Genomic DNA, 25,825 nt, shown 5'->3' with positions numbered 1-25,825 from the left:
CCCTGGCTTGTAGATGCATCTCTGCCTCCATCACATGGCACTCACCTTGGATGTTACTTGGGTTGGGGCCACTCTCATAACTTTGCCTTAACTTGATTATATCTGTTATAACCTTATTTGGAAACTATTTCCAAATAAGGTTACATTCACAGGCACCAGGGTTGAGACTTCAACATATCTTTTTGGGGGACAAAGTTCAACCCACAACAAACATGCACCCATTATGAAGTATCAGCTATCACTAACATATTACAAACATGGTAAGGACTGGGACTAGGTCAATCTTGCTCCGTATTTGAATCCCCAGTACTTAGTGCAGTGTCTGGTAGGTGGTGGGCCCTCAATAGTGATTTTTTTTCTTTTGAGACAGGTTCTTGCTCTGTTGCCCAGGCTGGAGTGTAGTGGCGTAATCATGCCTCACTCCAGCCTCGACCCTCTGGGCTCAAGCAATCCTCCCACTTCAGCCTCCTGAGTACCCGGGACTACAGGCATGTGCCACTACACCTGGCTAATTTTTGTATTTTTTTAGAGATTTTTTGTACAGTATTTCACCATGTTGTTTCCTAGGCTGGTCTACAACTCCTGGGCTCAAGTGATCCGCCCATCTTGGCCTCCCAAAGTGCTGGGATTACAGGCATGAGCCACCATGCCTGGCCAAGGTGTGTGTTTTTTGTTCCCCAGATACCTGTCCTGAAATGAATCTTTGAGAATATGCAGATAAGCACCAAACTAGAACCAAATTTATTTATCAGAATTATTGAGCTGGATGAAACAGAAAATCAGCCAACAGAACACTTAAAAATACAAGTTTATTTTCTCCATATTGTTAAGTCTAATTATGATTTATTTCAAAATCATGAAAAGCAGAGCCTAGCATACCAAATGCTAGGTCAGATTTGCTCTGGAAACTTACTTTCTAGATTATTTTTTGGACTTACTTAAAAAATAATTAATTTCCATTAATATAGCACTAATAGCCTCCAAATTATACTGCAGAATTCCTATATGTAACCTTTTTTAAAAAAATAATTCATCACCTGAAAAAGATATATTTACTACAGTTAAGTTTTTAAGTCAAGAGTTTTCTCTGGGAATTGATATATTTTATCTATAATGTCTCCACTTCTCCATACTTTCATCAAAGTGTCACTGAAGCAGCTAAATGCAGTCCTGTGGGGCTAGGTCTACAACATCTGCTTAGGTTTATTTTAGTGGACATGGTTCCAGTCTAAGAGCAATGGGCCACTGTTCTAGGTCCTAATGTACAGCCATAGAGCCATAGAGATGAGGTATTTCGATTTGAACAGAAGGAACATTTTGACCCAGGCACTATATTTACCACTCATGCAGACGTGGTAGACCGTGTGTGCTAAACTGAACACCAAATCCATCATTCAGACCCACACAGTGCTGGTCTCATGGACCCATGCAGTCACACAGAGCCTCATGCTCAGAAGGGCACTGTGCTTGGTGTGACAACTGCTGTTGCCATCTCGAATTTCTTAATAATTTTTGAATGATGGGACTGCATTTTCACTTTTCACTGGGCTGTGCAAATTATGTCGCCAGTCCTAGATATACATAAAAGTTGCTTTGGCCTGATTCATCTGACTTGTGATCTGTGTTTTCACCTGGCATTGAAGATAGAGCTGTGGGTAGTTCCCAGTAGCAGGATGATTCTAGTTCTAGAACATTTTCAAAGGTATAGAAGTTGTTGGTCATGTAATTCACTGCGAACAGTAAAGGAAGGAAGCCCACAAAGATGATTTTTATTTATCTATAAGTCTATAGAACTGAAATTATGCTCTTTGGAATACGGAAGAATCAAGCCCAACTGTGATATATATATATATATACACACACACACACATATATATATATAAAACTGTGATATATATGTGTGATATATATATATTAGCATATATATGTGATATATATATATTAGCATAATGAAATGAAAGAACTGGTTCATTTGAAGAGGAAATATGTATGCACATGTGCCAATAAGCTAAATATAAATGTATTCCTCTCTAATCTTTTTTTCATCATCAAGAAATTATTTCAGCAATTCAAATAAAAAGAATCTGTACAAGGTCTGAACTTGGCTATTGTTTATCAGAATAGTGAAAACATCCTCTTCTGAATTAGAAAGTACTCTTCCTGCCTTTCTTCAAAAGAATAGTAGGGAATAGTTGGTCCAGAAGTGCCACAAAATGTTTATCCTCCATTTATAGATAGGAATAAACATTTCATTATAGGGCATGGTCCTCTGTACAGGTGGGTAGAGTGTGATTTTAAAAGGACAGGTTGCCAAAGAAGAGGAGTTTTTTTCTAGATACCTGTGAGATGGGGAAAAGCTCAAAGGGCAAGGAAGAAGAATCATCTAGACCTTCAAAGGCCACGCAGGGCTTCCAACTCTGGCTGTGAATTAGAATCACCTGAAGAATCTAGAAAAATATTGATGTCTGGGTCTCATCCCACAGTAATTAAATTATAACCTGGGAATGGAGCGCAGGCAAGGGTGTTTTTATTTTTTATTTTATTTTTTTGAGACAGGGTCTCGCTCTGTTATCCAGGCTGGAGTGTAAGGACATGATCATGACTCTCTGCAGTTTCCACCTCCTGGGCTCAGGCAATCCTCCTGCCTCAGCCTCCTGAGTACCTGGGACTACAGGCACATACCACTATACCCAGCTAATTTTTTTTTTTTAAGAGATGGAGTCTCACTGTGTTGCCCAGGCTGATAAGAGTGTTTTTAAAAAGTGTCCCTGTTGATTCTTCTTTGCAGCCAGGCTTAGGAACCTTTGGGCTTTTGCACACATTTAAAAAAAAAAAAAAAAAAAAAAAGAAAAGGTCTGGACTACCTCAAAGTCAAACAGGTATCTATTTTTAAAATTAAAAAATTAAGTATATATTTATATCTGATTATACTTAAACAGAGACACTGTTAACATAGTTTTTTTCTATGTAATGTATTAACTACAGGTAATTACAAAATATTTTATAAATAATTTAATGGTCTCTCTAAGGTTAAACAATACCTCCAATAAATAACGAGATATTTAAGAGATGAAAATATTTTTAAAGTAAGATATTTCAATTATTTTCAGGAAATCTGAAGGATGTGTCAAAGTTTAAAAGTCCTTTAAATGGGAAATGGATAAGGCAAGTAGTGTTCTTCCTAACTTGGAATATTTTTAAGATATTAAATATCTTCTTCCATTAAGAAAAAGAAAAAACTGTTCAGGCCAAAGTTTAAAATTAAGGCATTTGGAAACTAATTCATATTTTCTAGAATGCCTCCTTTAATAAGATACTTGAAAAAAAAGTCACTAAACATCTTTACAAATAAGTACCTAAGATTCTAATAATCCTTGAGAAGTAATTATTTTTCAACTAATTTTTGAGTTATAGAGTAAAGGCGTTCTTGAAGATTTCACAAGTCTGTAAAGAGTTGTGGGAGCATCGCAATTGATGAAAAAGGGAGGCAGGGAAAAAGGAAGGGAAGAAATGTCAGGCATAAAAGAGGCCCTGTAGTTACTTCCTGCTGCCATGCTGGAGAAAGCTATACTAATCATACTAGATAACTCACTCTTGTGGACAGAGTTGACACAAAAAGTCTCATCTCTATTTTTTCGTATTCATAACCCTGGAACAAGACCAGCAGAGGAAGGTCAAAGCACAACGGTTTAGATTTCTCCTGCTGTGTCTGTGTGTCTCAGTTATACATGACAAAAGAATTGAATTGCAAAAGACACTGAAAAGACTAACTCGCTTTCCTTGCTTTTAGCACACCACTAACACCTGCAGACACTAAGGAGATGTTTGGAAGCATCATTTAAGGAATGAGACAAAGGTTACAATGATTACATCTTTTTCTTTAAAGAGCTTGAGGAACACAAAGATAACCAAAACTGAGACTAAACCCAGATGAAAATAGATGTCATCAATTATTCCAAAGAATTTCCAGAAGCACTCAATAGTAAGATAGTCAAAATATCAGGGACAATAAGGAAGTCATCAGTCTGTTTAAACCGAGAATATTCTCCAATGCCACAGACAAATGAGAAAAAACCAAACCTGCAAATAATCCTAGCACTGGACATTGCTTAACCAAACAATCAGCAATGCCAACATCTTTTCTCCAGGGAAGAGTTCAGGTAGGAAAAGAGCTATACTTCTGAAATGCCAGCTTTCACAATGTCTATTGCATTTGAAATCCAAGTTCGATGATTGCTATGCTAATTTAAACCATAGAACACTAACTTGTTTTTGATTCTAGCCTAAAGTATTAGGCTGAATGTTTCTCTCCTTGTTTGATGCCAAGAACAAGATGTAGAAACCAATTAAACTGCACAGTCCATCCTTTGTCTCTGCAAACTTCGATCTGATCAAGAAAATACTTTTTAGCATCCTCCTCATTTTTCCCCACTGTGAGGGCATCCCGGATGTATTCAATGTCTTCTTTGCTTGTTAACTGGGGCATTCCTGTCATCAGCATCATGGAGAACAGGATGATCAGTAGGTTTGTGTGATGACGAAGGGCTAGATAAGCCTTAACACAGATGTCCTGGATAAAGAAGAAGAAAATGCTGTTACTGTTGTTATGGTAACTAACAAGTAGGCTGAAGATTACAGGGATGTACTGAAATGTACATAGAGTTACCTGTCCATGAGGAGAAACCATCAAGGTCCCTGCCTCAGATGAAAAACTTGATGAGAAACTGTTTTTATAATCTCTTAAATACTTCCGTGTAGTTGCATATATCCAGGGAGTGCTCAAGGAAAACTAATTAATACAGACAAGTTTCAGCTTATTTCTTACTCTACCTTTTTAATTCAGTTTCTTTCCCAAGAGATTGAGGGTAGACATTTCTGTAATTTCTGAAGAGCAATGAGTCAGCTTTTGAACATCATACTGGAATCAATAAACTTTATGTAAGTGTAAATAATGTTTGCCAAGAACTAATGAAATCCAAAGCACTGATGGAAATGTGTTTGAGATTAAGTTTTCATCTTTATTTTATACTCTGTTCAAGTCTAAGAAAACAGATGAATTAGCTTTTCACTCTGATAATCAAAATTGTTAAATGAACTTTGAAATTTTAATACAAATTCTGAACACTGAGTGAGAGAGAGGGCTTTAAAAAATGCTATGGCTCATGGTCCCCCAAAAAGCTTTGGAGCAGGTGATACAGGTGAGCTAAGTCTGCTTATTAAGCAATAGGTATGGTTATGCCATTTAAATTGTTCCAAAGCATAGAAAAATGCAAGAGTCTCAATTTTACAACATGAGAATAATCCAACCTTAATACCATAACTTGACAAAGATAGTATATTAAAGAAAACTAAAGTTAGTGATTATATATATATTTCAAATAATAAATATTGAGCATAATGTTAAAAGATTAATACACCATAGCCAAATAAGATTTATTCTAAAGCTGAGGGATTAATTCACCATAAGGTACTGTATTAACATCTATTTTTGATTTAAAAAATAGATGACTTCATATGTCATTAAAATATGACAATGTGAAGAATTATTTGAAATTATAAAAATAATTCTAAATAATGAAATACCAGAAAAAGAAGTGAAGTATGAAATCAGAAAAGTGGGCCTGGTGCGGTGGCTCACACCTGTAATCCTAGCACTTTGGGAGGCCAAGGTGGGTGGATCACTTGAGGTTAAGAGTTCAAGACCAGCCTGGCCAACATGATGAAACCCCGTCTCTACTAAAAATACAAAAAAATTAGCTGGGTGTGGTGGCATGTGTCTGTAATCCCAGTTACTCAGGAGGCTGAGGCAAGAGAATTGCTTGAACCTGGGAGGTAGAGGTTGCAGTGAGCTGAGATCACTCCACTGCACTCCAAAGTAGGCAACAGAGTGAGACTCTGTCTCTAAATAAATAAATAAATAAATAAATAAATAAAATAAAATCAGAAAAGTGAAGGAAAACTTATTATTTACAAATGACCTAATTGTCTTTAAAAAATCAAATATTACTGTAACTTGTTTTTAATAAACTAGGTTTTTATAAAAATTAATAAATAGAATGCTGTAAATAGGATCCACAAGTTGGAAAGTAAAATGCAAAAACAGATGCTAAAATCAATGGTAACAACAATAACATGATTCCTAGGATGAACACATAAAACATGTAGAACCTATGCTTTTATAATTTTTATAATTTATAATTTTTATACTCTTAAAAAATTATAAAACTTTAATCTCTGAAGAGCAATGAGTCAGTTTTTGAACATCCCTCAGTGACGAGACTGCTTATAATGATATAAATTATTCTTAGATTAATCTATAAACATAAAATTTCAATACAAATTCTTATTGGGTGTTTAAACTCAGATATGGTTTAAAGTTCATCTGAAATAATTAGGGCCTGAGAGAACATTTTGAAAAAGTATAATAATGAAAAGTAGTGCTTGCCAAACCAGATATTAAACCATTTTATAAAACTACATTATTAAAAACAGTGCAAACCAGTATGTAGTCTTCTCCCAAAAAGACAAGGAATTTTGTGGAACAGAAGGGAAAGTTCAGAGACATACTTAAGTATATAAATATGATATATAATACAGGTGGCTTTTCAAATTGGTGGGGAAAAGATCTATTATTTGATAAATGGGACCAGGACAAGTGGCTCATCATTTGGGGGAGAAAATAAAATTCTACTCCATGTGATATACCAAAAATAAATTCCAGATGAATTAAATTTAAAAAGGGAAAACAGTTAAATAATCATGGAGTGGGAAAGGACTTTATGAAGATGACTTCCATGGTGGACTCTATGAGGAAAAGATGGTGAGACTACAGGAACTTAAAACTTTTGAGAGAAAAAAAGCTATACATAATATTAAAAGTGGCTTAATGACAAAAGAAAATGTATTTGCGACATGACAGATCACTCTTTCAACCCCAGCCCCCTAATAGTTCTTAAAAATCAATAAGAAAGAGATAATTGGCCAGAAATACAGGCCAAAAACATAACAAAAATCACACTGTAAGACATAAAAACAGATAAACCTACAAAAAAAATGCAACTTCATTAATATTAAAAAAAGTAACTTAAAATGAGATGGAAAATTTACCTAAAAACTGGACTTTTTTTTTTAGTCTTTTAAGGACAATACCCAATGTTCACATTTTATAAGCTGATGGTAGATAGGAATACATATAATGTTACCAGCAGGTAATTTGATTAACATGCATCAAAAGCTTTAAAGTGCTTATAAATGTTATATAACTTAATTGTGATGGTGGTTACATGACTGATGCATTTGTCAAAATTCACAGAACTGTACACCTAGAAAGGGTGATTTTACACCTCCAGCAAGCTGCAGCTGACCCAAGGAGAGGAGGCCAGTGTGTCTCCCGTGCATCCCACACACCCCCCGCACTGCTTGACACAAGACAGGAAACCCCTGGCTTGGGCCCACAGCACAGACTCTCCATCCTGGGCTGCTTGCACTGAGCCACTGCTGACCTGCATCTCTCTGGGGTGGAGTCCCCAGGTGACAAGCAAATGACCCTTGGCCACAACCAATACCAAAGTCCCTTCCTCTGCTGCCTCCAAGTTGGGGAAGGAACATAAACACTGAGATTACACAAGAGCTGCAGTGGGCATCCGAGGAGTGCCAAGTCATGATCTACAGACAGCACTCAAGGGGGAGAGAAACCCACACTTTCAGAGCATTGAGAGAGAACATGGCTGCAACTGTGAGTTAACATGGGGGAGCCACACAACCAAGCAAGAGTCTACCAACCGACCAATAAGCCTAAGTGCCACCTGCTGGATCATACCCCAAAGCTTCAACACCAAAAATACCTCACTAACATACCTCCCTCTGAAACCAGGGACAAGAAGTCAGCTTCAAATAAAGACCCTGCACAAAGCCTTGGCCTGGTGAAAACATCCAGAAAAGAATTCTGTTGACTGTTCTCAATCTACAACTGGTTAAAGGAGCACCCACATGCAGAGATGAGAAAGGACCAACACAAGAACTCTCGTGACTCAAATGGCCAAATTGTCATATGTCCTCCAAACAACCACACCAGTTCTCCAACAAGAGTTCTTAACCAGGCTGAACTGGCTGGAATGACAGACACAGAATTCAGAATATGGACAGGAACAAAGATCATTCAGATTCAGGAGGATGGCAAAACCCAATCCAAGGAAAATAAGAATCACAATAAAGTGATGCAGGAACTGAAGAATGAAATAGCTGGTATAAAAATGAACCTAATGGGTCTGACAGAGCTGAATAACACAATATAAGAATTTCACAATTTAATCACAAGTATTAATAGCAGAATAAGCCAAGCTGAGAAAAGAATCTCAGAACTTGAAGACTGGTTCTCTGAAATAAGACAGTCAGACAAAAATAAAGAAAAAAGAAAAAAAAGAAATGAAAAAAAAAACCACTGAGAAGTATGGGATTATGTAAAAAGGCCAAATCTACGAATCACTGGCATCCCTGAAAGGGAGGAGGATAAAGCAAACAACTTGGAAACACATTTCAGGACATCATCCATGAAAACTTTCCCAAGCTTGCTAAAGAAGCTGACAGTCAAATTCAGGAAATACAGAGAACTGCAAGATTCTACACAAGAAGATCATCCCCAAGATACATAATCATCAGATTTTCCAAGGTCAAAATGAAGGAAAGAATGTTAAAGGTAGCTAGAGAGAAAGGGCAGGTAACCTACAAGGGAACCCCATCAGGCTAACAGCAGACCTCTCCACTGAAACCCTACAAGCCAGAAGAGATTTGGGGCCTATATTCAACATTCTTAAAGAAAAAATCTTCAACCAAGAATTTCATATCCAGCCAAACTAAGCTTCCTAAGTGAAGGAGACTTAAGATCCTTTTCAGATAAGCAAATGTTGAGGGAATTCATTCCCACCAGACCTGACTTACAAGAGACCTTGAAAGGAGCACTAAATATAGAAAGGCAAGACTGCTATCAGCTAATACAAAACCACACTTAAACACACAGACCAGTGTCACTGTAAAGCAACCACACAAACAAGCTAACATAGTAACCGGCTAATAGCACAATGACAGGATCAAATCCATACATATCAATACTGACCTTGAATGTAAATGGGCCAAATGCCCCACTTAAAAGACAAAGTGGCAAGTTGAATAAAAAAGCAAGACCCAATGGTAATGCTGTCTTTAAGAGACCCATCTCATGCGTAATGACACTCATAGGCTCAAAATAAAGGGATGGAGGAAAATATACCAAGCAAATAGAAAACAGAAAAAAAGCAGGGGTTTGTCCTAATTTCAGACAAAACAGATTTCAAACTAACAAAGATCAAAAAAGACAAAGAATGGCATTACATAATGGTAATGGGTTCAATTCAACAAGAAGACTTAACTATCCTTAATATATATATATAAAGTAGCCTAAATATATATATAATCCAAATAAACACAATTAAAAATGAAGAAGGGAATGTTATTACTGACCCCACAGAAATAAAAACAACCGTCAGAAACTACTACAAATATGCACACAAACTAGAAAACCTAGAAGAGATGGATACATTCCTGGACACATACACCCTCCCAAGACTGAGCCAGGAAGAAACTGATTCCCTGAACAGACCAATAATGAGCTCCAAAATTGAATCAGTAATAAATAGCCTACCAACCAAAAAAAAGCCCAGGACCTGATCAATTCACAGCTGAATTCTACCAGATGTACAAAGAAGAGCTGGTACCCTTCCTATATAAGCTATTCTAAGAAATTGAGGAGGGACTCCTCCCCAACTCGTTCTATGAGAGCAGCATCATCTTGATACCAAAACCTGGCAGAGACACACAAAAAAGAAAACTTCAGGCCAATATCCTTGGTGAACATCAATACAAAAATCTTCAAATACTTGCAAACCAAATCCAGCAGCACATCAAAAAGCTAATCCACCATGATCAAGTAGGTTTCATCCCCAGGATGTAAGGTTGGTTCAACATACGCAAATCAATAAATGTGATTCTCACATACAAAGAACTAAAGACAAAAACCACATGATTATCTCCATAGACACAGAAAAGCCTTTCGATAAAATTCAACACCCTTTCATGTTAAAAACTCTCAATAAACTAGGTATTGAAGGAACATATCTCAAAATAATGACAGCCATTTATGACAAACCCACAGCCAACATTATACTGAATGGGCAAAAGCTGGAAGCATTCCCCTTGAAAACTGGCGCAAGACAAGGAACCCCTCTCTCACCACTTCTATTCAACATAGTATTGGAAGTCCTGGCCAGAGCAATCAGGCAAGAGGAAGAAATAAAGAACATCTAAATAGGAAGAAAGGAAGTCAAACTATCTTTGTTCGCAGATGACATGATTTTATATCTAGAAAACCCCATAGTCTCTGCCTAAAAGCTCCTCCAGCTGATAAACAACTTCAGCAAAGTTGTAGGATCCAAAATCAGTGTAAAAAATCACGCATTCCTATACACCAACAACAGCCAAACCAAGAGTCAAATCAGAAAGGCAATCCCATTCACAACTGCCACAAAAAGAATGAAATACCTAGGAATATAGCCAACCAGGGAGGTGAAAGATCTCTACAATGAGAATTATAAAACACTGCTCTAAGAAATCAGACAAGACACCAACAAATGGAAAAACATACCATGCTCATGGATAGGAAGAGTCAATATCATTAAAATGGCTATACTGCCCAAAGGAATTCAATGCTATTTCTATCAAATTACAAATGACATTCTTCACAGAACTAGAAAAAACTATTTTAAAATTCATATAGAACCAAAAAAGAGCCCAAATAGCCAAGGCAATCCTAAGCAAAAAGAACAAATCTGGAGGCATCATATTACCTGACTTTAAACTATATTACAAGGCTACAAAAACAGCATGGTAATGGTACAAAAACAGGCACAGAGACCAAAGGAGCAGAACAGAGAGCCCAGAAATAAGGCCACACATCTATGACTGTCTAATCTTTGGCAAAGCTGACAAAAACAAGCAACAAGGAAAAGACTCCCTATTTAACAAATGGTGCTGGGATAACTGGCTAGCCATATGCAGAAGATTGAAGCTGGACCCCTTCTTTATACCATATACAAACATCAACTCAAGCTGGATTAAAGACTTACATGTAAAATCCAAAACTATAAAAACCCTGGAAGACAACCTAGGCAATACCATCCTGGTTGTAGGAATGGGCAAAGATTTCATGACAAAGACACCAAAAGCAACTGCAACAAAAGGAAAAATTGACAAGTGGGATCTAATTAAACTTAAGAGCTTCTGCAGAGCAAAATAAATTATCAAGAGAGTGAACAGACAACCTACAGAATGGGAGAAAATATTTACAAACTATGCATCTGACAAAGGTCTAATATCCAGCATCTATAAAGAACTTAAACAAATTTACAAGAGAAAAACAATCCCATTAAGAAGTGGGCAAAGGACTCAAACAGATACTTCTCAAAAGAAGACATACATGCAGCCAATAAGCATATGAAAAAAGCTTAACATCATTGATCATTAGAGAAATGCAAATCAAAAGCACAATGAGATACCATCTCCCACCACTCAGAATGGCTATTATTAAAAAGTCAAAAAGTAACAGATGCTGGTGAGGTTGTGGAGAAAAAGGAACACTTACACATTGTTGGTGGTAGTGTAAATTAGTTCAACCATTGTGGAAAGCAATGTGGCAATTCTTCAAAGAGCTAAAAGCATGACTACCATTTTGATCCAGCAATCCCATTACTGGGTATATACCCAGAGGAATAGAAATCATTCTACCATAAAAATGCATGTACAGAAATATTCACTGCAGCACTATTCACAATAGCAAAGACACAGAATCAACCTAAACGCCCATCAATGATAGGCTGATTAAAGAAAATGTGGTACATATACACCATGGAATACTATGCAGCCATAAAAAAGAATGAGATCATGTCCTTTGCGGGAACATGGATGGAGCTGGGGGCTATTATCTTTAGCAAACTAGTGCAGAGACAGAAATCCAAATACCGCATGTTCTCTCTTATAAGTGGGAGCTAAATGATAAGAACTTATGAACACAAGGAAGGAAACAACAGACACTGGGATCTACTTGAGGGGAGAGAATGAGAGGAGGGAGAGGAGCAAAAAAGATAACTATTGGGTACTGGGCTTAATGCCTGGGTGACGAAATGATGTGTACAACAAACCCCTGTGACATATGTTTACCTATGTAACAAACCTTCACATGTACCCCCAGCCAAAAATAAAAGAAAGGGTGATTTTTACTCTATGTAAAACATACCTCAATAAACCTGGCTTTAAAAACATCTATATCCTTTTACCCAGCAACTTCCATGCTAGGAATCTATCTTTAAAAATACTGAATAATTTTGCAGTGATTTATCTATAAGGATGTTCATTAGAACATGGTTTAAAATTGTGGAAACTTGAAAGCAATCTATTAATAATGTCCTACAATAGGGGACTGATAAAAAAAGATTCACAAAAAGTACTTAAAATTGCATGTCCTGGAACTACTAGAAAGATACTGTAGAAGGATATTTAATAAACATGTAAAAGTGTTTAAGAGGTAGGTATAAAACAATGCATCCCATTTTGGTAAATTAACACAAAATATTTATATAGAAAAAAGAATATAAATTTATAGGACAAAATATTAATAGTGAGTTTTCTTTTGCTTTTAGCTGATATTGTCTGTGACATTTGTGTGTGGTAGGGTAACTGCAATGATAATTGAGGTCAGGCTTGTGTCATTCTGTATGTCAAGGCTGGGCAGGGTACACATCATCCTAAGCAATACAAAACCCATGGAATATTCTGGCATTTTCTAAGTGAGACAATATACATAAAGCGCCCAGCATGGAGGCCGGTACATAGTGAAGGCTCAATAAACGTCAGTCCTCTCCCTTGCCTACCATCCCCTCTGCATTTCCTCCCTGTTCACCAAGAAGCGGGAGACTTGTGTGGGCTGTTGCTGCTGCTGCCCAGCCATCACTTGTCCCCTGGAAGTGGCCCCAGTGCATTAGTGCTCTTGCATTCTTAATGACTCCACTTATGTCCGGAAATTATTTTCTTTTGCTCATCCGTAGGACCCACTGAGGTCTCTCTCATTTCTTAGTAATTATACAGGCTAAGTGCAGACTTCACCCCAGGCAACAGCCTCATTAATTTGCCAACTTGCACAATTTTCACAAGGACATAGATGGGGATGCCTTTTGGTTTTGAATTAGAGTACATTCTGATTTTTAATTATTTTCTGTCCTTCCATACACTGGGGGGTCCACATAAATCCCCTGCTGTGTGAGCCCACTGTGTGGTCAAACTCTTTTTAATAGAAAATTTTCGAGGAGGGAAATTAACCTGAGGCCAAGTTATTATAACACCAATCCACTGGTGCTCAGTAAATACTTGTTAAGCAGTGATGCAGGAATTCACCTATCCCTGCTGTACCCAAGGAGAGGCGTTAAAGGAAATAACTGCCCTGCTTTTCTCGAGGGCTATTTCACTCACATAAAGAATTTCTGTTGATTCTAATTTATTCAGATAGTTCTAATTTTCACACACAAGGATCTCTTCTATGAGAAAGAAATTTCTTCCCCAGTTTAACTGCACGTCCCATGCTTGTCAAACACAGTGTCGAGATTCTGACGGGCTGTACACACTTAGAGACTTGGTGCAGCTTTAATCAGCCTTTGCTGAAAGGCAGTGTGCTGTGGTGGTTAACAACACAGACTCACATCAAGCTGAATGAATTCTAATTTTGGCTTTATTACTGGTAAACTATATATCACTGGAGAAGTCACTTAACCTCTTTTAAATACAGATTAAGAATAATAAGAATTATACCCATTTCATGTTGTTGTGGTGAGATTTAAGTGCTACATAAGTAGTTGGCTATGATTACTAATCAATACCACGAGGAGCTGCATTATTGAATACACATACTGTTCAATGCTAAGGGGCTCACTGTCCCTCTAGACCATCTGCCCACAAGGTCTCTTAGTAAAGGCCTAGGGGGTGAGGTAGGTTGGAGTCGGGGATAAGCCTCACTCCAACCAGTGTCAAAGGGAGGCTGTCATGGTGCTGGCCCACTGAGGTGGGCAGGATGGAAGCATACAGCAACACTGGCTTCCTGCAGGTGGTTCTCTCACCCTGGGGGGCACAGCCGAGCACCTGCCCTGCCCGCTCAGTCCCAGAAGTTTCATTTCTGCCTTTTGGACTCAGCCACAGGGTCTGTGGGAGTGTTCTGACACTACCTTGGCCTAGTGGCCTATGGTTTCAGGGACTATGAGGATGTGGCCTGGGGAGCTCAGGGGAAAACACAGAACACAGAAGTTACTGGCTGTAATTTTCCCTTCTGCCAGGGCTGCCTCTCCTTGACCTCAAACATCCTCATTCTCTCCTTCTCAACTGACTGTTGAAGGATTTGTATTATTGAGAGAAGAAGAGTAAGGGAAAAATCTGACTTCGAGGACTTGGTTTAATGCACTTGTTAATGACTACAAATGTGGGGAACATTACATTATTATTAATGCCATTAGCTAGAACATTCTCCATTAGTAGCTAATAAATAGATTGAGCCTACGTAGTACATCTGCTCTCAATTTCATTGTTGATTCAAATGCCTTAATTATAGCATCTAGTACTAACAGAAAGAATTGTTTTTACAAAGCTACCGCCCTCAGAAGTCTTGGGAACAAAGGAATTCATTATCATTTCAGGGCCCAAACTTTTACTTGATTTGCTAACTGCCCCAACTATCAGTTCACTAAACTGAAAACAAACTACTTTTATATACAATCTGCTAATTTATTAACCACTGATGAGCTGTGGCTGCTACAGACTGTCTGAGGTCACATGAAATACTTAAGATCAAAATCCTCCATTTTCATCTAGAAATGAAGTGGAACCTCCACTTACTTTTCCTAAATAGTAATGTTGCCTCTGTCTGCTAGAGGAAGGAGACAATGGATAAAAATCATTCCAGTCAAAGGCAGAGAATTTTGTTTTTTGTTTTTTTAATAAAAATCAATGCATTGGCTAGCCAGTCTTTAGGAATTATTTTGGCAAAACAGAGAAGGTCACTGATTATTAGACCTAACAGTGCATGAGAGCACACTTTCTGGTAAATCCCAAAAAGGAGTGTGTCTGGTACTTGGCCATGCATTTGATGAGTTTGAATTAGGATTTTTATCTGTAAGTACTTGAAAAGTGATTCTCAGACTAGCTCTGTTTACCAGGGGAAGGGCTGTACTGTCATCTTCTCGAATATTTAGCTAGAAGCACATTAGAAACCTAAATGCTACAATAAGCTATTCTACTGTAGTCAATATTCTGATAGCATGCATGTAGGGGTGTGTGAGTGTCTGTGTGTGTGTGTGTGATTTATCCTTCAGCCTTGTTCCAAAAAGGATTTAAGGTGGACTATTTGGCGATACAAAAGTCAAAATAGCATTAGTTAGAATTGGCTGAAAAAAGGAAAGGAAACAATCCACAATGGGTTGGGGAAGGAGGCTAATTTAAAACTGTACATCACAAGTCCTATATACAGTCATGTACTGCATAACAATGTTTTGGTCAACCATGGACTGCATCTATCATAGTTGTTCCATAAGATTATAATTCCATATTTTTACTGTACCTTTTCCGTTCAGATGTGTTTAGATGTGTTATGCACTTGTGTAAGTGCATAACATTGTGTCACAACTGCCTACAGTATTCAGTAAGTAACATGCTGTACAGGTTTGGAGCCTGGGAGCAATAGGCTATATCATATAGCCTACGTGTGTGGAAGACTACCACCTAGGTTTGTGTAAGTTCACTCTGATGTTTACACAATGACGAAATTGCCTAATGATGCATTTCTCTGTATGTATCCCCACTGTTAAGCAATGCATGACAGTACTTGCTATAGGAAGTCTTCAAATATATCTCTAGCTAAAAGGACATAATCTGTTAACTGTAGTCAATGTTCAGAAAATTTAAAAGAAAACATCTCTATTTAGGAGAAGCACAGCTTTTCTAGAAACTGAGACCAGTAGAATTTTCACAAGAAGATCTTAATAGAGAGAGTATGTTTTGTAATATGGTAAACAATGTCCTTGACAATATTCTATGTTAGACAAAATGTTCTGAAAGAAACTAAATATTGAGAGAATGATGTCAATTAAAAGGTTATTATCTTTCCAGTTTTGGATTCGTATCTTTTCCAGAATAGTAATTTAAATTTGACAAGCTTAATAAAGTCCTAACAGTTTGACAAGCCCCACAAGTCTGCATATGGGGGAGATATCACACCAACATATTCAAACTCCTACAAATGGCTGAAATCAGACCCTTCTTTGAGGATATCTTCCAATGCATAACATGGAGAGATAGTGAGTACTGAAAGTCTTCACACTGAGACAGAGGAGGCTGAGCCTGGCCTAGTCAGTGGGTCGGGGTGCAGATCCCAAGACGGAATCCTTTATCAGCTCAGTACATTATGGGTGACAGATGAACTGGTCATCTCCCACTTGACCTATAATAGACCTTAATTATGGTTATTTGTGATTAATCGAATGAGCTCCAAATGACTTCTTTGCTTTGCTCTACCCTCCACCCCTCTAATCCAGCCTATGTACTGCTTCAAGTTGGACCCAAATTTCCTTTCTTGACTCAAATTCTACTACACACTTCCAGAAATACCCACTTTCTATCCATACCAGGTAAATATACTTCTTGTTCCCAAATACTGATTGTATGTACTTTTCTAACTTCATGCACTTGCTCGTGCTGTTCTTTCTGTCTGGATGTTCCCTCCCTTCCCTGTATCTGCCTGGAAAAATGAAACTGAATTCATCCCTTAAGGCCTGAGAAAAACACATGCTTCTCTGAATAGCCCTTTTCTATCCTCTAGGGCAGGATTAATTGCTCCCTCTGCAAACCACTGTGGACACTCTTAGCACAAGGTATTTCTTGGCACAAAGTTGTGTAAGTAGCTTTCTTGCCATGTTCTGGGGCCATGTTCTGTTGTCTCACCTATGCCCAATGCAGTGTCTGATACACTACAGATAATCTGCATACATAAGATGGATGAATGCTTAATGTTCAGAAGCCAAGTTCAATATTGGACAAGATTCACTACTTTAAAATCAGGATGAATTAGGGAACAACTGTATTTGAAAGGGACCAAACTGGGAAAATATCTTGCCTTGCCAAAGGCAGTACCTGATCCTTCTTTATGCCTGGCACGGTGCCTAAACTGTAGTATGTATTTAGTCGGTGTGCGTTGAATTAGTGTCCTATTTTGGATATGGTGAATAAGGCCTGGTAACTACAACAGGCTAGAGCAGGAGGCTGAGAAAATCCAGCCTAGCAGGTTATAAGTATAGACAAGGATGAGGGTTATCACACAAAGGAAGGGGAGGTAGAGAATAGTGACCGGAAATGATGCTGAGATGGCTGCAGCCCTTGGAAGAATGTCAGATCACAAGGTCTCTGTGGTCCCTGTGGCTGGGCTTGGGAGAATACTCGAGTCTCCAGCAAGAAAAATGACAGGAGGGATTAGGGCCCTAGTTCTAGCAGCTGGGTAAGAAACAGAGGGACCTCTGGTGGAGAAACTGAAACAGAAGCAGTTAAAACAATGTGGGACCCAAGAGTAGAGCTAGACCACAGAAGAGATGGACTCTGGTTGAATAAAGGTTCTTAAAAACCTCCTGAGTCAGGACCCTGCATAGAGACTGGGCATGTGGCTGAGCCTCCAGGTTGGAGGCTTGGGTATACGCTGGCATGGGGATAAGACTGCGGAACTGGAAACAGGGTGGGCCTGATAAAACTGGCAAGAAAATTTCCACAGTCATCCTAGATTAAAATAACACAACGAATGGGCTCCAGACTTTTCTCCTATAAAATGCTTCTTAAGAGTGACATCTAGGGGCAAGTGCCTTTTAAAGACAGTCCTCAAACGACCTGCTTTGCATAGATTTGTCTGTAGATGTGTTATTTGGCTCCCCTGATGACTTCAGATTTGCCTGGTGCCTACTGTGTGCACAGAGCATCTCCAAAATGCTTGTTTATAAAAGAACGAGTTGTTCCTGCCCTTTATCCACTGTCCTGTATTGAATGTACACTATGTGTATATACTCCATGCCCTGTTCGCTTGGCAAAAGGTACAGCTCTGACTGGAAAGAAATATGTAAGATTTATGTCAATAAGGAAATCTCTACAAGAATGTGAATATGTACCATATTACACTCACATATTTGTATTATTTAATGAAACATTAGATTTCACAGTTGGATTTAGTTCCTCATCCAATGTACGCATGTTAACCTGCCTCCTGAAGGCTTATTACCTTCCATGTGATGATGGTCTGTCAATCTGGGCCTGAGTTATTGTGAAACTCACAGAATACAATGTATGATATGGAAGGAAGACACCCCAGAGGTTATCCAGTTTGATCCAGCTCCTCCCCTACAAGGTGCTGTTCCTCCACTACTCCACTCAGCAAACACCTACTGAGTGCTTACCGTGGCTCAGCCCCTTGTGAGGGACACAGGACACATGTGGCCCTGCTGCACAGAGCTCACAGTTGGGATAGGGAAAGACAAACAGAAAACCAGTACAAATAAATGTATTTTGTGATACATGCAATGAAGGACCTGGCAGGGGACTGTGGCAAAGGGTAACAGGAGGGAACCTGATTTAGAAAACTGCTCTGCAGAATGACATTTATGCTGAGACCACAGGGCAGCACAGAGCATTCTGGGAAGAAAGCAGTGGGTAGTGGGGGAAGATGTGGAGGAAGGCCACAGTGATGAGGGAGCAGATGAGGGGAACAGTGTGGCATGAGGCTGGAGGGACAGCCTCACACAGGGCCTAGCAGGCCAAGCCTGGATATTTAGATTTTATTCAGAATGACAAACTACCATCTCATGGATGTTAATCAGCCTTACTCAATTTGAAGAGACGAACATATCTATTTCTTAAGTTCAGTTTTTAAGCAAATGCTGATTAATTTACAATCTTCTAGAAACTTTAACATGTTGACAGTATTATCTTTGGAAAGCAGGATAATGAATTTTTATGTCTTTTGGTATTTTCAATATTTTGCTGGCTCTTGATTTTAATAAACAACATTTACTAGTTTTAAAATTTTAAAAAACAACACATTCGGGGCTGGGCACGCTGGCTCACACCTGTAGTCCCAGCACTTTGGGAGGCTGAGGCAGCCGGATCACGAGGTCAGGAGATTGAGACCATCCTGGTTAACACGGTGAAACCCCGTCTCTACTAAAAATATGAAAAATTAGCTGGACGTGGTGGCAGGTGCCTGTAGTCCCAGCTACTTGGAAGGCTGAGGCAGGAGAGTGGTGTGAACCCAGGAGGCGGAGGTTGCAGTGAGCCGAGATCACACCACTGCATTCCAGCCTGGGCAACAGAGTGAGACTCCGTCTCAAACAAAACAAAACAACGAGAACAATAAAAAACACATTCTGACATTTAAAAAACTTAGAAGCCAAATTTCATTTGCCAATGATATAAATACATTTGTTTATTATATATATTCTATAACTGTTCAGTGAAATTTAAAATAACATGGTCTAGAATAAATTACCAATGAGTAAAAACACTGTTTTCTTTTTTATTCCTCCCATAAGGGAGATTTTTCTGTGGAGAATTTATCAAAATCGTCACCATTGAAATGTGTTTGTTTAGCACCTGTTTGTAGGATGCTGCTCCAATGGCTAACAGATACTCCTGGGTTCAAATGCTGGGCCTTGGTTTTGTGTTTCTCTATCTAATTATAGCTTGTTCCTGAACTCTCCCCTATTCTAGAAGTAAGTGTGACTATGGTCCTAGGCTAAAGTAGCTCCCTTGGGAAGCAGAGAGGTGGGATGCAGTAGAGCTTATTTCAGTTCCTCTTACTTCCATGCTCAAGCCACTAGTTAGGTATGTTTTTCTTTGTGGACCAGGCTCACCCCACCCTTAACAAAAAAGTGGGTCAATTTTTCTCCATTGTTCCTAACAGGTTATTCAAATACGCAGCATGTATTAGTTAACCTTATCAATTCAAACTAAGCGATTCACTGGAAATGAGGACACCTTTAATTCAAAATGCAAATGTATACAACATTTCCCAGCTTCCCTAAAAATGGCAGCCTTTATTATACAAGATTCTGAGACACTATTTGGAGAATTTAGAGATGTGGTCCCTGATCTTGAAGAACTTCAATTCTAAAAGAAAACATAAAACCAAGAAACAGAAAATCTTTTTGGAAGGCTTAGCAGTATGTAAAAGAAAAAAAAATTACCACAAGGTCATAGTCAAATGATGAAAAACTCTGCTGTCCATCTTTGTCATGCTGTAAACTTTGGAAATTCTGCATATATGTATGTTAAAGCTGTGGTGTTCAGGTTTTTTTCCTGTTGTGAAGGATGAGGGAACACAGGGAGAGGGTAAGCAGAGAGGGGTTGGGGAAGGGGAAGCAGAACAGGTGTAAGTGGAGTTGGAACTCCACTTACTCTTTAAGCAGAGCATGCTACTTTGTTTTATATATTACCTGAGATCTCATTTCAAAAATGGTTTCTCAACTTAAAAGTTTTCAAAGTTTGAAGACACACTGTGATGACTACAACAATGGCGGCTACCATTTATTGATTTTCTGCTATGATCTAGGCACTGGGCTAAGCATTCTGAATATTTCATTTAAGTAATCCCTAGAAAAAGCACAGGAAGTAGGTCTTATTATTCCCACTTTACAGATGAAGGAACTGATGTTATGAAAGGATGAATAATAATCATATATGTGGTTATTAAGTCGCAGGTCCAGCATTCAAACTCAAGTTTCTCCGCTACAAAGCCCATCCTTTCAACCACCATGTTATGCTGTATGTGTGCTTAAGGCTCAACGTGCACAGATTCACAGGCACTTAACATGTATGCTTAACACGTATGTTTAACAGTACTCCAAAACACGGACACACACAAGTACAACAAATGTACAAAAGTGTGTTTTTAGTGGAGCACACTGCCTAAACGTTGCTTTAGTAAAAAAGGTTTTAATGGCTTGAGAAACAAACTTTGGTCACTAAGGATGGAGAAATACTCCAGACTGAGAGGACAGACTGCACAAAGCCTCACTGCAAAGGTTTGTTGCTTTGGGTGGAAGATGCCGATAGCGGGAAGAAACCTCTCCTTCGCCTCCCTATACTGCAAACCTTTTTGTGAAAGCATATTTTGAAACTTAAAAATAGCAACAACAGCAAAAAAAGAGAAGTACTGCTGGGATCTGACAGGGTGATATGGGCACCAGGGGGTCTATGGGAATGTTGTCAGCAACGGGACAGATGTGCAGTCATTCTAGGAAAAATTACTGGCAAAAAGGAAGATAACATATATACAAAAAGAAGGAGAGTCGGCTGGGCACAGTGGCTCACGCCTGTAATCCTAGCACTTTGGGAGGCCGAGGCAGGCGGATCACAAGGTCGAGATAGAGACCATCCTGGCCAACATGGTGAAACCCTGTCTCTACTAAAAATACAAAAATTAGCCAGGCATGGTGGCGCGGACATGTAGTCCCAGCTACTCTGGAGGCTGAGGCAGGAGAATTGCTTGAACCTGGGAGGTGGAGGCTGCAGTGAGCTGAGATCATGCCACTGTACTCTAGCCTGGGTGACAGGGAAGACTCCGTCTCAAAAAAAAAAAAAAAAAAAAGGAGAGTCGTCAATGAGGCCAAATTCCTTGCGTATGTCTGATTCTTTAAGTTGCAGTTTATTGCTGCTCTGTTTGTCTGAAGCAAACAGACAAACAGATGAACCCCGCTGACAGGAGAGAAGACATGAGTGTTTTCCCCCCTTTAAATGGTGAAATTCTTCCAGGGTTTTCTTTTTTTTTGGAACCATTTCTCTGTTCCAGGAAGTTATCAAAACATGTGATTTTTAACTTTAAAGAAAAACAGGACTGAAATGTGTCAAGTCCCTGGAAATAGCCTGAAACTCAATTGAGTTTATGCAGAAAAACACACACTAAAAATCACAAGACCATCTGGCCACAGAGATCTCAGTTTCTCTGACAACACCACTGGAACTGTGGGAGGGTAAGTCTTGTAATCACCAAATTGAAAATCAGTCAGGAGAACAAACAAGAACAGACAGGTTTCAAAACAATGTATCCTACTTCCTGTTCTACTGAACTTCAAGGGTCATGTCGTCTCCCAAGGGTAACCTTGGACTCAAGAAGAGACTCAGGGAAAAGAGAGCAAGTCTGAGATGTGAAATGCAAAGCAAATCATGTGTAAGATGTACTAAGGGAGGTGGCTATTTAAAGGGCACCCAAGGCAAATGTACATAAAAGTAATTATTCTTTGTCTTTGTTTTGTGTTTGTATTGCTATAACATAGGTATATTACAGTAGTAGTTACAACTGTTATGAATTATGTTCATTAAGTTATTAATTTTGCCAGTATTTAATTCTCTTTGGTATTTGAAGTATTTGATAGTCAAAACTGGATACAGACCAGGAAGGAATGGAAAGCCAGTAGAATCTACGCCAAGCTCATCCAACCCGAATGTAGCCCAGGATGGCTTTTAATGTGGCCCAACACAAATTCGTAAACTTTCTTAAAACACTGTGAGGCTTTTTTTGTGATTTTTTTTTTAGATCATCAGCTATCTAGTGTATTTTATGTGTTGCCCAAGACAATTCTTTCAATGTGGCCCAGGGAAGCCAAAAGATTGGACTCCCCTGATCTACACACTCTCAGGGAGATGGACAGACTCATGTAGGAACTTGTTTACAGGTAAACAGGAAAAGCTAGAGGTCTTAGTAGAACTTGTGGTCAAACCAACAAGATTTCAAATGAAATATTGGGTATTCTGCCTTATAAAAATGAGATAAGCCCAGTTGGCACATCGAGAATTCACCTGTAGCAAAAACCAAGAGAAGCTCACAACCTTTTGTGAGTTCTGAAAAATATGTGTAAAATTTGAGTCTTCTAGCTAAGGTCTTGAACAGACAAATATCTAGTGGCTAACCTGCTCAGCAGACACCCTTCCTGAAAGCCCTCTTTAGTGCCAGCATCATCCTGGTGTTCCACATTTGCTCATCCCACTGCTTATGAAATATTTCTACTTCTGTTTGGTTTTAGGTGGGAGGATTACTGAGAAGTGTCATTTTGCACCTGGGAAAGGAATGAATGGAAGTGAAAGGGAGGAGGTAGGGTTGGCCATGCCAGAAGAGGGTAGGGGTAGAGGCTGGACTGGCCTCCAAGCTGAGTGAGAGGTGAAGACTGCAGCGTGCTGCAGGAACCATCTGCTTGGGTGCTATTCTCAGCAGGCGATGAAGGAGGTGACTTACCTGAAATTTCTGGAAGTGTGGGCTTGTCTTCTTTCCAGAAGTTCCCATCACAAAGAGGAAGTCAGGGGTTAGCACAAATGGCACTCTCTCTTTATTAATGCCCAGGAAACTTTTGTAATTCCCAAGAATGTGCCCGAAGTCAATATGAAATAGGTTTCCTTAAGAGAAGAAAGTATCTGACATCATTACAGTGGCACAGCACTTTGTTCCTTAAAATATTTCTTTGAGTTGCCTAAAAATGAGCTATCTTGTGTTGAAAGCATTTTTTACAATGTTTGTCAGTTTGTGATATTTTTCGTCTTAGCAGGTGTGTGAAAGTCGTAGCCACAAAACATTCTTTGAACCAAGTATGTTTTTGATATCCTTCTGGTGTTCTTTAGATGACAGCCAGATGCCACTATAAAATTCTCATCTCAAAATTATTCTTAGAAACATAAATCAAACTCTCTGGCCACTATGTCATCATTATCCCTAAGACTCTCTTATGCTCTTTACGCAACTCAGGATAGACTGATGTTTCACTCTGCTTGGGGGCAGGGGTTATTCACCTTTTCCTTTTGAGTAGCCATCTACGGCCATACCATCCTGAATGTATCTAAGCTCATCTGATCTCAGAAACTTGGGCAGCATGATAGAAGCAAATCATTTTGAGTCTCCTTTGGGTCAATTTCTACCACTACTACTATCACCACCACAATAATCATCATCTTATTTGTTTAGCCCTTTATCATTTCTATTGTCCATAAATATATTATCTCTTTTAATTCTCATAGGAAGTAAGCAATCTGTCCCCATCTGATGCCTTTTCCAGATTCTACTCTTAAAATGGCCCAAATTCATAGAGAAAAATCTCATGCTTTGGTGGCCACTACTGATTACCGTCAGAGTGGACAGTGAACCACTAAAGTGGAGTGGGTTAGGGAGATTTAAGGATATCTATGAGTTCTTTCTGTTCTTTCTCTGCAACATCTGTCACTGGTGATCACTCCCACCTTCGCCAGCTTCTGGGATATGACCCTCTCCTAGTTTCCCAGCGGTCCCTCTAACTTTGCCTTCTTAAGACTCATTTCCTGCCTCTTCCTCCTTCACTCACACCTTAGTCCTCAAGTGAGGTGGTCTCTCTAGAGCAGAGGTCCCCAACCCCTGGGCTATGGACAGGTCCATGGCCTGTTAGGAACTGGGCCACACAGCAGAAGGTGAGCGATGGGCAAGTGAGCAACTTCATCTGTATTTACAGCTGCTCCCCATTGCCTGAATTACTGCCTGAGCTCCACCTCCTGTCAGATCAGTTGCGGCATTAGATTCTCATAGGAACACAAACCCTATTGTGAACTGTGCACAAGAAAGATCTAGACTGTGCACCCCTTATGAGAATCTAATGCCTGATGATCTGAGGTGGAGCTGAGGTGGTGATGCTAGCACTGGGCAGTGGCTGTAAATACAGATTAACATTAGCAGAGAGGTTTCACTGCACAGAGACCATAATAAATCAATTCCTTACATATCAAAACCCTCTCAGTGAGTGGCAAGTGAAAATTGAGCTGCATCTGGTGGCAGGCTTTATAGTGGCAAGTGAGTTGAAAAAGAAGTGTGCAATAAACGTAATGCTCTTGAATGATCCTGAAACCATCCTTGCTCCCCCACCCCTTTCCGTGGAAAAGGTGTCTTCCAAGAAGCCGGTCCTTGGTGCCAAAGAGGTTGGGGGCCACTGCTCTAGAGTAACTGAAGCACCAGTGTCCCTACACAATGACTTCTAAATATGTGCTCCAGTCTTAAACTCCATTTAAAGACTACTCCGTTCTGAAAGGAGGGGGGCATGGGGAGTTAGTGTTTAATGGGTACAGAGTTTCAGCTGGGGAAGATGGAAAAATTCTGGGGATGAATGGTGATGATGGTTGTACAACAAGGTGAACATTTGTAATGCCACTGAACTGAACACTTACAGTTAATTAGAGTTAAAATAGTAAATGTTATGTTATATATATTTTACCACAATAAAAGTTTATTCTGCACTAAATAAACTCACCTGTCTCGGTGATCATAATATTGTCATTGTGTCTGTCGCCTATTCCAAGAACAAAGGTTGCCACACAGTAGCCTGCACAGGAATAAACAAATCTCTCCACTGCTGCCTGAAACTAATTAAAATGCATTTGAATATTAGTTGTCTTCTAACTACAAAAAGCATCATGAATCTACAAATGACTTCTAAAAAGAGAATATTCTGGAAACCATTTTCAGAGAGCAAGTTAGTTGTGCCTGATTTCATCAGCATTATATCTATGAATTGCCAACTTTCTCATTGCTCTGCTTATATTTTAGGTGAAGATTCAGTGAATCACAATGGCATGAGGAAGAAACAAGAGTCAAAGGGCAACAGTAATTTAATCAAAGGGTTCACTTCCTCTCCATGCATCACTTGCCAACAACTATATAGAACCCATG

General features: G+C 39.0%; 1 protein-coding gene across 4 annotated transcripts in view; it reads right to left on the bottom strand.

The window, feature by feature from the left end:
• Positions 1-795: 795 nt before the first annotated feature.
• The window catches only part of PIK3CG (phosphatidylinositol-4,5-bisphosphate 3-kinase catalytic subunit gamma), a 43,341-nt gene continuing 18,311 nt past the window's right edge, over positions 796-25,825 (bottom strand). For all 4 annotated transcript variants that reach the window (XM_519303.9, XM_001162956.8, XM_001162884.8 and 1 more), the window contains exons 9-11: positions 25,407-25,518; positions 23,381-23,538; positions 796-4,570 (exon numbers count right to left, since the gene is read on the bottom strand). In XM_519303.9, coding sequence (XP_519303.2) covers positions 4,292-4,570; positions 23,381-23,538; positions 25,407-25,518 — 549 coding nt within the window. In that variant the 3' untranslated portion in view covers positions 796-4,291. The remainder of the gene's footprint in view (positions 4,571-23,380; positions 23,539-25,406; positions 25,519-25,825) is intronic.

The sequence above is a fragment of the Pan troglodytes genome, chromosome 6, assembly GCF_028858775.2.
Source record: "Pan troglodytes isolate AG18354 chromosome 6, NHGRI_mPanTro3-v2.0_pri, whole genome shotgun sequence".
NCBI lineage: Eukaryota > Metazoa > Chordata > Mammalia > Primates > Hominidae > Pan > Pan troglodytes.
This window is presented reverse-complemented; position numbering and strand designations above follow the sequence as displayed.